Consider the following 14,016-nt stretch of genomic DNA (forward strand, 5'->3'; position numbering starts at 1 on the left):
CAGAGTTCATCACACTCATTGCACAGACAATCAATCATACTTTTGTAAATCAGTGAATCAGAAACGTTACTTATCAGAGGTTTACAAGGTGTTGGAGTGACATGTTATCCATACTAGTAGGCAATGTAGTTGAGGAGTTCTTGGTCTGGAGAAGCACAAACTCAGAACTGAAAACGGAGCACCATGGTTGGGGATTCTCTTTACTGACAAGAATTGATTGCTACCCAAATAAACTTTTTGCAACATTAATCTATGCTCTAATCTAAACTTTGCAGTGTGCATTTAAACCTTTGATAGTTATTAGTTCATTGTTCTATAATAGGATTTTAACTTAAACAAAGGATGTGTCTTTTAAAAGCAGTAACCCACTGACCTATTTATATTATATGCACTTTGTAATCTGCGTTGCACAGTTCACATCTTGCATATGTGAAGGGAGGCACGCAGCGAACTGCAAATTACATGTTTGACTCGGAGAAAGACGTCGCACTGTAGAGCTAGTGTGACCTGAGCCAGAGAAAGACTGCAGCAGCAGTGCAAGCTGCAGGTTAACCCGTGGAACCTCCTGGATAACCTGTGGAACCTCCTGGATAACCTGTGGAACCTCCTGGATAACCTGTGGAACCTCCTGGATAACCTGTGGAACCTCCTGGATAACCTGTGGAACCTCCAGGCTAACCAAGCTAACGTGCGTTCTCCAGGCTGACCTGTGCACACCCCTGGCTGACCTGTGCACACCCCTGGCTGACCTGTGCACACCCCTGGCTGACCTGTGCACACCCCTGGCTGACCTGTGCACACCCCTGGCTGACCTGTGCACACCCCTGGCTGGCCTGTGCACACCCCTGGCTGGCCTGTGCACACCCCTGGTGGGCCTGTGCACACCCCTGGCGGGCCTGTGCACACCCCTGGCGGGCCTGTGCACACTCCCAGCTAATCCAGGCAAGTTCCTAGATAAACTCTGCAAACTCCAGGCTGACCTGTCCATGCTCCTGGATAACCTGTACAATCACCAGGTTACCCTGTGCGAGCTCTAGGCTACCCTGTGCGAGCTCTAGGCTACCCTGTGCGAGCTCTAGGCTACCCTGTGCGAGCTCTAGGCTACCCTGTGCGAGCTCTAGGCTACCCTGTGCGAGCTCTAGGCTATCCTGTGCGAGCTCTAGGCTACCCTGTGCGAGCTCTAGGCTACCCTGTGCGAGCTCTAGGCTACCCTGTGCGAGCTCTAGGCTACCCTGTGCGAGCTCTAGGCTACCCTGTGGGAGCTCTAGGCTACCCTGTGGGAGCTCTAGGCTACCCTGTGGGAGCTCTAGGCTACCCTGTGGGAGCTCTAGGCTACCCTGTGGGAGCTCTAGGCTACCCTGTGGGAGCTCTAGGCTACCCTGTGGGAGCTCTAGGCTACCCTGTGGGAGCTCTAGGCTACCCTGTGGGAGCTCTAGGCTACCCTGTGGGAGCTCTAGGCTACCCTGTGGGAGCTCTAGGCTACCCTGTGGGAGCTCTACGCTGCCCTGTGTGATCTCCAGGCTGCCCAGTGTGATCTCCAGGCTGCCCAGTGTGATCTCCAGGCTGCCCAGTGTGATCTCCAGGCTACCCTGTGTGATCTCCAGGCTACCCTGTGCTACGGCCCTGATCTGATTGAGGAATGCAATATTCTGTTAATTTAACAGGAGTTCTCATGTGTTAATGGACTAGACAGAAAATTGTGCTGCATAACAATTGTTTTCACAAGCACTAAACTTTCAAAGATTGAAGAGCTAAGTCTATCTATGCTTCCAACTGAGAGGGTTCATTGTATTTTAGGCATTAAGTCGGACTGTCTAGCTGTGGATTGGATTGGGAGAAATCTGTACTGGACTGATGGCACAGCAGGAGCGATACTGGCTACCCAGATGAATGCAATCTGGAAGGGAGTCCTTGAATACACAGTGGTTCTAGATGAGGAGCTCGACCAGCCTCGGTCACTGTTCCTGCAGCCGCTCAGTGGGTAAGTCAAAGTAAAGACTGTGTGCCAGATAAGTTGCATTTGAATGATTTCAGAACATTATAGCTACAGTACATATCTTACTACTAAGTGTTAAATGAAATGACTTATAGAATGCTCTACTACCCTGGGAACTTTAGGCGCTATAGCTCTGGAAACAGATCACAGTCCAAAACAGACCACTTCAGCGATGAGAGAAGAACAAGAGTACAGTTCTGTTTTTTTCTTAAAAAGTGGGGGCATAGAGTTCCACAGCTTAGCAGTACAAGTGAAGCAGCTCCTGCCCCTGGTTAGATCTTTTGCCTTTGGGTACTACTACATTTCGAGCGGACAACTATCTAAGTGTTCTACTGGGGTGTACCATTGGAAACGTTGTTTCAGATACTTAGGCCCCACATCGTGCAGCGCATTAAAGGTGATGCATAGGGCCTTGAAATCTGTTCACTTTTTAATGGGAAGCCAGTGTAGATGGAAAGGCCCTGGTAGACAGATTGTAACTTGAGAATTGCTAGGTGTAGTCGTGCCAAAGCATTCTTTAGAATTTGTAGTTTTTGTAGTCCTCTTTTCTTGATGGGAAACAAGGCATTACGATCTATTTTGAAAATGAGTGGAGACTTCATTTTTCTGTAGATCGCACAGGATGAACGGAAGAATTTTCATTAGTTTCCTAAGCATGAAGAAAGACGAAGAAGTGATAGTAAGCTTTCTTTTGATGGGCATATCAATACTATCAAAGAGAGCCTTTAGGCTTATTGGCCTTGGAGACAGGGGGGTGGGGGGGGGGGGGGGTGCTTCAATATCCTGTCCCCACCATCAGTGAGACCAAAAAGACTTATTCCTGCCAAACAGTAACACCTCTGTTTTACCCGAGTTCAGGTTGAGATAGTTAGAGCATCTAGCTCCCAATCTGCAGCATGCAGTTATGGAATCTGGAGGCAGTGATGGCAAGATTACTGGCCGGTCTCCTAAGCATAGGACACTACTGCAAATCCAAAAGATCTAATCAGCTCGCCCAAGAGGGTCAAGTAAAGATTGAAGAGAGTAGGGCTCAACAAAGAGCCTTGCAGGACCCCACCTGGTAGAGAAAGAGGGAGAGTTTGACTCATCCAGGGCGACAAACTGCTCTTGCTCTGAGAGGAAGGATTTCAGAAGCTGTAGAGCCTTCACCCATGTTAACTTGAGAGGACAGATTGTCAATAAGTTGACCATGTCGAATGATGCTGAGAGATGTAATAAAACTAGAGCAGCATTCCCACCTACATCCAGGGTTTGTCTAATTTCTTCAGAGGCACCAATAAAAGGCAAATTCAGTGCTATTTTGGCTCCTGAAGCCATGTTAGTTGTCATCCAGAAGACCTTTGCAGGTAAAAGCAAGGAATGCAATATTAATAGGCTATAATGGCCTTCTCTAAAATCTTCGCTGGGAAGGTAAGGTGAGAGATGGGTCAGTAATTAGTCAAATCATTGGGATCCAAGGTCAGTTTCTTTGAGGGTGGATGAATGCTCTTTTCCATTCTTTCAGAAGGTAGCCAATCTCAAACATCAGATTAAAGATGTCTGTAAGGTACTTGGATACAGTTTCAGAAGCAAGGTGAAGAATTCCTGTGGGGATATGGGGCAAGTGACTAAGGACTGAACAGATGCTATAGAGGAAAAGGAGTTGAAAACAGCACTGTCCGATGGGAGGATCCAATTGGACCCCCTAGGGAGAGGGACTAAACAATTTTCTTGCCGGGGCATGTTATTGGAAGGAATAGTTGTGCTTAATTCCTGCATGGCTCAGGTGTCCTGCTATTCCAGAGGAGAGATGAATGAAGAACTGGAAGAGAGCGTCATGTAGATAGCTTCAACCTTGGTCCTCAAGAACGAGGTTAGAGCATTAAAGAACATTTGGCCACAGATGTTTTTGGGATTAGGGACCTCGTTTTACCACATCAAAAAGTTCCTTGGAGTTTAAGGAAGACTGCTATTTTTTGTGTAAAATAGCTCGATTTTGCTTTCATAATTTCCTTGTAGACTGATTTGGCCAGTTTGTATGAGCCTTTAACTAAGAGATCGTAGTTAGTATGCCATTTTGTTAACAGTCTACCACAGGTTTATTTTTGTACCCTAAGTTTGTCATCAAACCAGGGTTCTGAGGGGCGGCTCTGATTTTTATATGCTTTGTTTGGGGCACGACTGAGTGGTATTAATCCACCGATGGTGGCAGTATCAAGATCCAAGCTCTTCTCTGGCATAAATTGAGTTTAAGAGGAATGTAATCTATAGGAGTTAATTGTCTGCCAAGGACAGCAGGTCATTCGAGAAGATTGAAGGCAGCTGTTCGTTTTTTTTTTTAGGGGGGGCAGCCAACTTTAGATGAAAAAATTCGTGTTTTCAAGTGCTGTAAACACAATGTACAGCTGTTTAATTATCTGAAACGTTACTATCAAGAGTATTGGGCACACTCTTTTGTACCCCCACACCTTGAAGCACACCACCTCCTTGTTTCCTTTTCCCACCTCCTCATTGACGTGATCACATCTTGAGCATTTCATTGGAGGAATTTCTAGTTGATCACAATTGAGATAAATATATTCAAGATTATCAAGTGTCTATGCTTCTCTTGGTGTGGGACAAAGGAATAAAATTCCTTTTTTTTATGGAGTGAATTAAATAACCCAATCTGACTTTTATTCGGAAAATCACCATAAAACTGTAATTCAAATAAAAACAATGATTTACAATTAAAACAAATAAAAGCACAGTGCTGATAGACTATATTTACAGTATAAAAACATTGTCATGAAGTGCATCAAAATATTCTTACATTAGCCAGAAAGCTAGACCACAAAAATTAGTCCTGAACAGAGATCACAATACAGACTACTCTTAAATATCTAGTTATTTCCTAATTCTAAGTGCATTACAAATGAAACGGATTGCAGCAAATCACATTAGCAAATAACTAAATCATTACTTCATACAAAAACCTTTTGTTTATCGCAAATCAGTTTTTTACTCTGATAACCAGATGTGAGATGTATGGACTCCTTTTAAATGCTTCAAAACATAGGATTTTCTTAATGTTACTGACATGTCATGAAATTCCAGGATGTTCTATAGGCAACACACTTACAGACCCACCTGTCTGCACTCAAACTAGTCTTCCACCGGTTTTATGTTTTGTAACTAAACTGTTTGCATTTAAAATGAGACCAGAGTTTGGGTATGCTGGCAAACTCCACCCGTAGTCCAATGATACATTTTAAATTTTAGCTTGGTAGTCTGATCTTGCCCCTTTTTCAGTTCGAACCTTTTTCTTTTTGTAATAAGCAAATATAAAATATAATAACCAAATACTTAAAGTAGAACAAGACCTAATGCAGATGAAGAAAACAAAATGAGAAAAGATGTTAACAAAAAATGTTTGAAAAATGGCTGGAATAGTGGGAAAAAGCTTTGAACAGAAATCACAGCAATCATGACCATTCAATAACATTTCTGTAATATTACATGACGTGCTAAGACTAGTGCCTTGTCTCTGGATTTTCGTGTGGGCTTTGTTTCATAACAAATTCATCCTACATACTGATAGGAAAGTCCTTTATTACCATGTTCCAGTCGAATGTTCAAACGTTCAAATCCTTCTGAGCCTGCTGTAAGAGTGTTACTGTAGCAAGTTTGCTTTTTCTTGGTCATTCCAGATTTTCACCTTAGTCCATGCCCTATTTACTCTGAATTTAGGACTGTGCGCTTTACCACTGTGAAATACTAAATAATATTGAAGTGCTTGTGCGTCTCCTCTAAAACCCATGCTGCACATTGGCGCTACCTATTCTGCCTAAAGTGCATGTAGGGTGTTGTGGGGATTCTGCATATACACATAACTATGCGCAGGGAAACAGGACCTCATGTACAGGGGTTGTACCTTCCTACCACCTTAGTACGCAAAACCCCAAAACAGACTAGATATAGTGTCTCATTTGTTCTCCTACATAATCACGAAGCTACAAATGATCAGACAACCCAGAACACAACACAGCCTACTCTCTCAGGAATCGCGGTAGCAAGACCTACCCTTTTGCTCACTCACTTGTACTTGTCCAAAATAAAAATTGTCAGTCACGGTTATAGTTCAAAATGTTTATTTTAACTATTGTGCTCTATAATGCAGTATAGGAGCCACTACCAGCAGTGCAATGTATAAACCTAAAACAGTTAGCATAGTTACAATTCCATAGAATGTAAAGGGGATGTCATCCTTTACAGACAGTGGGAAAAGGACTATAAGGCCTAACCACCCTCCCATTACTGTTATATAAATAAAGATCTCTGGGCTTTGTAAGCAGACCCCATACCTTAATGCCTAGATGGAAGTTTTAAATCTTAGAGCAGCATATCTCTTCTACCTTGAAAGGTCCCTCTCCAAGTGTGTGTTTCAACACTATGCATCCCCGTAATATCAAAGCATAAGTTTCCAGCAGTGCAGCTGTGTTAGCATGTTTTGTCTAGGTGCTAGGGATTGACCACAATAACAAGGGGCATTGTTTATCAACCTTGCACATAGTGTTCAGACTAAACTCTAGGAACGGGCAGAGAACGCAGAAAGCAGACCGTTCTCATGTGAACGGCACAGACCAAGTCTGGCAAAATAAAGTCCTCTACTAACGTGCTCAAAAGCAGCATCATGTGAGGTCATGCTAACTTAGCAATGTCGACAATGACCACAACGGCCATATAACAAGGGCATGGAAATTTAAATGTCATATGTCAGCTGTGTGTATTTACACCAACCACATTTTTTTAAAACCTATTTTTATTAGGTTATGCCATTATACATTGTTGGGTGGAACAAGTCACATTGCCCGTCACATTGGAGCAAGAGCCAATATGGCAGTAATAAATTACACAATATTAATCCCAATGTAAAAGTTGTTTTACAGGAACACACCCAACATTTCTATTACACATTTTGGTTATATTATAAGGGGAAGCATACCTTCACATCCATATCAGAGTACATGCAGTTCTAGTATTTCCCATCCTGAGGTATGTTGTCATACCCAGTAATCACAGCATTCAATACCATCGGTAAATGAGAATCTAAAACAAGAAAAAACATCAAAACCTACCCCCGAGGCTCAATATGAAAAAATTACAATATCAGATTCGCAGTCCATTACTACCCGTTTACATTTTGGCACATACAGACAGTGTCCAGTCGGTCTACAGCAACCTCCCTTGTCCAAGGCCCAGAGCTCCAGCCCCACCGTTCAACAACTTGGTACAGGCCTCCCTAGAATATACATTAGGTACAGTATTCTGTTATGTCCCAGGCTTCAAGTTCCTCCATCAGCAAGTTCCAGTCCATTGATATGGATGTCTTACGCAGTACGCATTGTTCTTCCCATTTCAATTCCACCCCCACTGCCCTGCCCCATTTCAATAACTCATCATACCAGGTTTTTAATGCTGATGGCCGAGTCGCCTTCCATTTCATTGTAATGTTTCGTTTAGCCAGTATTAGCGCCAAGTTATTAAACTTAGTTACCGGACTACCCTTCTTCCCTTTAGGACCCAATCCCAGCAGACAGTATTCCAAGCTATCATTATTCCGCACTGGTGCTATCTCCGACAAAATCTCACAGACTGCCCCCCAGTACTGTTGTAGTCGTGGACAATTCCACAGGATGTATCAAATCTGCTTCGTGTAATTGGCAACGCGGGCATACATCAGAAGCATCGGGTTACATGGTCTTCAGCTTGCACAGCGTCAAATAGGCTCTATGTAATAGCATAAGTTGAATAAATTAAAATTTCGGGTTTCGCAACACTTTCCTGGGGTATTCCACCAATTTATCCCATTCTCTTATCACTAAACTCCCTTCCTATATCCGTTTCCCACTTGCCCCCCTAGGGGTACTGCTGCTACTGTGCAAATGCCCCTATATAACCACCTCGTAAGGTGTCCTCCGTTACCCAATAAATGTTGCATTGTGACCAGTGCATTCGTGGCCGGTTCCACCCCTTCGGGCGCCCATGTAGTGCGTATGTAATGCGACAAACTGGCATGTAGAAGAAACAACGCATTCGGCACTCCATGCTCCTGCATGAATCCATCATGCGGCATCATAGTACCCTCCTTAAAAAAAATCACCCACTGCGGACACGCCCACCTCTTCCTATAACTCTAACCTTTGCATTGTAATTCTGCCTACGGGTGTGGGGATCCCTAGCAGGGGTATGGTAGGGGCATATGGGGGCACCGCCTTGGTGTATCGTAGAGAATGCCTCCAGTATAACATTGCAGTTTTTAAAAGGTGTGGTGCATACGGTGGGATCTTACTATTGGGCAACATGAGTGTATGTACTGCGCCCCTCTGCCGCTGTAGATGAGCATCTCTATCTCCTGCAAATTCCACCCTGCCAGCCAATATGCCAGCCATTGCAGCTGACTCACGTAGCAGTAGGCCTTCAGATCCGGAACCCCCATTCCCCCGTGTTTAGTATCTAGATAGTTTTGTAATCCCTATCAGTCTCCTGCCCTTGCCCCATATCAGCTCAATCAGCATAGTGGTGAGCACCAAAAAAGTCTTCGCAGGTATCATTACAGGCAAGTTGGTAAAAAAAATACAACAATCTAGGGAGCACCACCATTTTTGTTATTGCTACTTTTTCTGCCACAGTTATAGGTAAAGTGATCCAGAACCTTATTTGGGATCTAAGCGAGGTGATAGCCCTATTCAGGTTACCCTCCAGGAGATCCATCGTATCTCTGTATATATTAATTCCTAGATATTTGAGTGTCATGTGCTATGTGGAACGACCAGTTTCCGAACCCCATCGTTCCAGTTCGTGTTGAGTCCGCAAAATAATAGACATAGGATTTATTTTCATTTATCGACGGTTTAGACAACCTCTGGAATGCAGCAAAAATCAAATGTAATGGCTATCAAGCAGCATCCAGGTCCCTGAGATACAGTATTCTATCGTCTGCATAAGCAGACAATATGCGTCGTGGGGCCCAACTTTATCTCCCTATGACCTGCAGTAGTGCACAACTTCAGCATTAGGGGCTCTAGTGCCAGGATGAACAGCAGAGGCGACAACGGGCGCCCCTGCCTGGTGCCCCTTGCAACCCCATAGTGCTTCGAGATGTGCCTACCCGTTCTCGCCTTGGCCGTTGCTTCTGTATATAGTAGTAACACCCACTTTATGACTTCATCAGGGATACCATACTGTGCCAGTGCATAGAACATATATTCCCATTAGATGGAATCAAAAGCTTGTCTCAAGTCTGAGATACACCCCACAGCATCAACTCACTGGGTGGTATGAGCCATCACCTGGTGCAAATGCCTAATATTCAGGGCAGTACTCCTGCCCGGAACAAACCCACACTGATTGATGTGTATTAATTGCGGTATGTGTTGACAAATCCGGGTCGCCAGTATTTTACTTTGTATCTTGTAATCAACATTTAGTAACGAGGGGCTTGTACCCTGCTATGTCTGTGCTGTCCTGCCCAGGGTTTAACAGTGAAATAACTTCAGCCTGCAGTGTGGTAAGCGGCAGGGTGCCGGCCTCTTAAGGATGAATAATATAGCCTTTGCAAGTGAGGTACCAATAAATCAGCGAACATTGCATAAAATTCCACAGGCTACCCGTCTCCGCCAGGCGATTTTTGATTTCTGGGCTAGCTATGTATCGCTTTTTTGATTTCCATCAGTCACCGGGAGCCGGAGCTCATCCTTGTGCGCCTGCAATAATTGGAGTTGCAGCCCGTGAAAAAAGGCGTCCAAATTCTCTGTCCCTACAGCTTTAGGCCTACCATATCAAATGTCATAATATTTGCTAAAGGCCTCGTTAATGTCAAGTTGTGTACACACAGTGTCACCGGCCACATTTTAACCTATAGTATAGGGACAACCGGTGGGGCATCTTTGAGAATCCTAGCCAATAATGGTCCCGCTCTATCTGCTATACACCAACCACATTTGACAAACCTATTTCTGACAGGAACACTGTTGTACTCTGGTTAGTCTGTAATTGAAATGCACTGCAAGGACACATGGCATGGAAAAATGCTTTTGCCTGGTAAAAGCCCATTTTTTACAAATAAGAATCACTCTTAAATTACAGGATGTGCTAATGAATAAAGATAAGCTGCATTGCATCTTGGGTATAGTTAAATAAAACCTGAAAGCTTTTTTTGACTCTGTAGACCCGGCTACACTATTCTCTATTATGCCTAAATCCTATTTTCCACTTGGTCTTAGTGAAGGGCTAGAAGAATGCTTCAAAGTGACAGGAAAAAAAGACTGATTCACAACTACAAGAGGGCCCAGCTGACTAAAGAGGAGTATACCCTGTAGAAAACGTGGCTAGAGACCTGGTACTCATATGCCTGCCCGGAGGAGCTGAGGGGCTGCAGGACTGACAAGCAACTTTGCCAGTATTTTGGAACCAAGTCTGTTAGGTAAACTATTTGCCAGGAACAACCCGTGGGGGATAATGTACCTCCATTAGGGTTGACCTAAAATTGTGCCTATGTGCCAGTCCACAATAAACATTTTGAATAGTGCTTTACTTGTTCTAGGTTATTTAAAAATTTAAAAATCTATATCTTAGTTCCCCTTGTAATAATCTGGGCCCCCTCCACTGGTGATGCAGGGGTTGGATTTCTAACCCCTGGTTAAAGGACTTTGTTCAATGCACCAAAACTAGTTAGTAATCCAGTTGGACACAACCTACTAAACAAATGCTGCGAAGAAAGCGTTTTCTTGAAATGATTCAGACCCTTTATATAAGTTCAGGGACAGCAGTGGAACTCCAACCCCTTGTTTGTTAATGAATCACACACTCAAGGTTCACTAGAAATGGAATGTGCGTTTTGAAATATTTATTTTAAAATACCAAATCTAGTGCACACAACATTGAATTATAACATAGAAGATACAAATTAAAGGAGTGAAGCAGTTAATAGTGAAAATAGTCAAAATTTGACCCAAGATCATTGAATTTTGCAGCTTTAACACCCCCACTTTGCTGTCTCTAGATGCTATGCTAGTTCTAGCAGAATCTGTAAATAAGCCTCAGTTTCCGAGGTAGGGTTCATATGTGGTTTGGGACAACAAGGTATGTTGCCAGCTACGGCAAACACTGAGACAAGGACATTGTGTCTGCCCTAGAACAAAATTTTAACTTGGATCAACAAAGGACACAATTCTGATTGCAATATATGGTTTTAATTGCATATGGCTGCTAGAACAGTGAACTCCATAAAACTGAACTCATTTGCTGCTCACAGGCAACTCCTTTTATATATAAAATTCAAAAGGACCCACACATTAATTTATAGCAAAATAAGTTAAGAGGTTTCCCCGACTATACAAATCTTAACTACACTTTTCTGTATAAGGCATGTCATCTATGCTTCTCTGCTAGTGTTTACCCCTAATTGGACTACCTTGCCCTTCAGAGGATATTACCTTTAACATAGTTGATTCCTCTGGTGTTTACTATTCTCAATGGTTCTTGGACCTGCCTTATCTATCTTCCTGCAATACTGGCTTAAATTACTCTTGACCTCATACTTCATAACATGTGCTTATTCTAAGGCTGGGTGGGGGTTGTCATCCTTCTGAAATGTGTTTTGAAGTTCCATGTCTACATTCCCCCCTCCAGTTGACATACCAACTAACTTCTCACTAATGGACAGTAACTAGTAAATGTTACCAGCAGCATCCTTCACCTGGGTAATGGACCGGACGGTGAACACTCCTCCTAGCTTGGTGCTTGCTTACCCTTTCCAACATGCAATCACTGATTGAAAAACACACTACATCAAAAGCAGTCCCACAATAATTGGCAACAGGGCCTTGAACAGCCCTGACGCCCATGGTGGCAACCAATCGAGCCACCAGGACAACCACTCAGAAGGGGCACACCCATAGTCTCTCATACTCTGCAGGATGGTCAGTGTTCATATTTCCTCTGTTAAAGTTCCATTGTCCATCATTTGCCGGGACAAACGTGCAGCATGATGTCGCCACCTTGGCGTACACCCCTCCCTCCATGGACGTTAGAAGATCTAGCACACAACAGTGCTGCATAACTAGCATTCTCTTAGCTCATAGTTCTTCCTTGATCGCATTGAACCCTTGTTCAGTAGCATTAATCATGTTCAATAGTTCCCAGCGTGCTATTTTGTGCCATTGCCTTTGCTTGGACAATTGGCAGCACACTTTCAAAATAAGTTGCGCATCTTTAAACAGTCTGAATTCTTGGGATATTTCCTTTCGTGAGGTGGTTCCAAAATACTCTGCAGACTGCTTCCATCGATGAGGGTGTAAACAAGTGAATGGATGGCTCAGGGGGTGGTCACGTAGTGTGGTAATGTTTGAGGCTGGTACCACCAAGGTTGGGGTGTATTGGGACCAAGGAGAATAGTCCGCTCCAATCAGAAGGTAGTTGGCTGTATAGCAATTCTCCACACTGTCAATAGAAGTCGATTAGACCGGAGGTGCCCCTTTGCATGTCGGTATTCTATATTGATATTGCAGTTGAGGTTCCTTCCAACCTCAATGAAGTCATTCCTTTGGAAACCAAGTAAAAGACATTAGTTTCATCATTGGTCTGGGACTGGTACATATATCTAGCCTAAGGCGGCAGAGCACATACTAATCCCATTTAGCACTTGCGCATGGTATCACTATCATTAAAAGTGCAGCTCATAATATTGGCCTAAGGCGAATTACCTCTCATAGTTCCAACAGCCATTGGCATATACTGGCCTCCAATATTGGCCTTTCTGCAAAGACAGGTACATGGGGTTGGCTAAATAGTTGTGGCATGCAGATGATAACTTATCTGGCCCAACGCAGATATCCTTGGGAACAACCATCTGTCTCAATCCAAGTTGTTTCATCACTATCCATATATTTGCCAGATTATTTTTTTGTTCTCTCCTACTCTGCCGACACTTCCTTGAGGTTTGTTGTGATATACAACTTGGTGCTATTCTGAAATGGTATGGTGTTCACCTTAACTGAGATGGGTCTAGTACTATGGGGCTGCATCTGTGCTCTTATTCTACATTCAAAGAGGTGTAGGAGGCAGTGTGGTGTCTGGTGGTACTTTTGAGGACTGTAACCTGCCAATTACAGTATCGTGAGGGAACATACAAAGCAGCTATCATTGTATCTCTACCCATGTCATGTATATGTGGGTATCACGTTATCTAGTTGCTTTGAATGGGGGGGGGGTATGGTGTGGAAGGTGACCTTTACGGAACCTATGGGGTCTGTGGTGGCATTGCGTTTCTGAACTTGGATTGTCTCATCATGGTAATGAAAAACCTGCAAAGCACAAAAACAAAAAACAATAAAAAGCTCAACTGGCCATTCCCTAGTGATATCATTAGTCCTCTTCCTAGCACCCCCCCCCAATCTTTCCGCTACTCTGTTGGGAGTGTTTGATGCTGTGCCGTGTCTAGCCAGATGTTGGTGAAGTGTATCCGTGGTTTCTTGTTTGTCATTTTGATTGCTGTTGGTGTGGTCTCTGTGATTAGGGGGGCCCTCAAATATTGGATCCTTTCACTTGCAGACGAAGTTGCAAATGTAGACTTGTTGGGCAGGTGTCATCTGTGGCTCTCGCAGTTTGTTGGTGCACTTCCCCTTCCAAAATAAGTTTACAGAAGTTAGCTGCCTTTTTTAGCTCTAACAAATACAACCCCATTTCATTCTCCAATACTTATGCAGTTTTCTGTGCATCTGTCATTCTGCAGGAGCAATGTCAGGGTCATAGGCATGGGGCGCCCTTGACAATCTTGTGTGATGTTAGGTGAAGGTTGCTACCAGTCTGAGTCCTGAGGGCATACAGGGCAAGGTGGAGGCAAGACAGCCACTTCTGTAGAGTTGCACACAGTTTGCTTATTTTGTTTAACAACTCTTTCATGTGTTCCAAAATTCCATTGGACTGCAGTGATTAACTGAGGACAATGTATGCCCTATTCATAGGGATGAACAAATAGGTTGGAATAGGGGAATTTCAAA

The 14,016-nt window shown here is 43.7% G+C and overlaps 1 protein-coding gene across 1 annotated transcript in view; it reads left to right on the plus strand.

Moving 5' to 3' along the window:
- LOC147661164 (prolow-density lipoprotein receptor-related protein 1-like) overlaps nt 1-14,016 on the plus strand; it is an 887,002-nt gene that overhangs the window by 846,352 nt on the left and 26,634 nt on the right. Inside the window, exon 24 of the mRNA XM_086951270.1 lies at nt 1,798-1,981. Coding sequence (XP_086807396.1) covers nt 1,798-1,981 — 184 coding nt within the window. The remainder of the gene's footprint in view (nt 1-1,797; nt 1,982-14,016) is intronic.

Source organism: Lissotriton vulgaris, unplaced genomic scaffold (assembly GCF_964263255.1).
Source record: "Lissotriton vulgaris unplaced genomic scaffold, aLisVul1.2 SCAFFOLD_746, whole genome shotgun sequence".
In the NCBI taxonomy this organism is placed as follows: Eukaryota; Metazoa; Chordata; class Amphibia; order Caudata; family Salamandridae; genus Lissotriton; species Lissotriton vulgaris.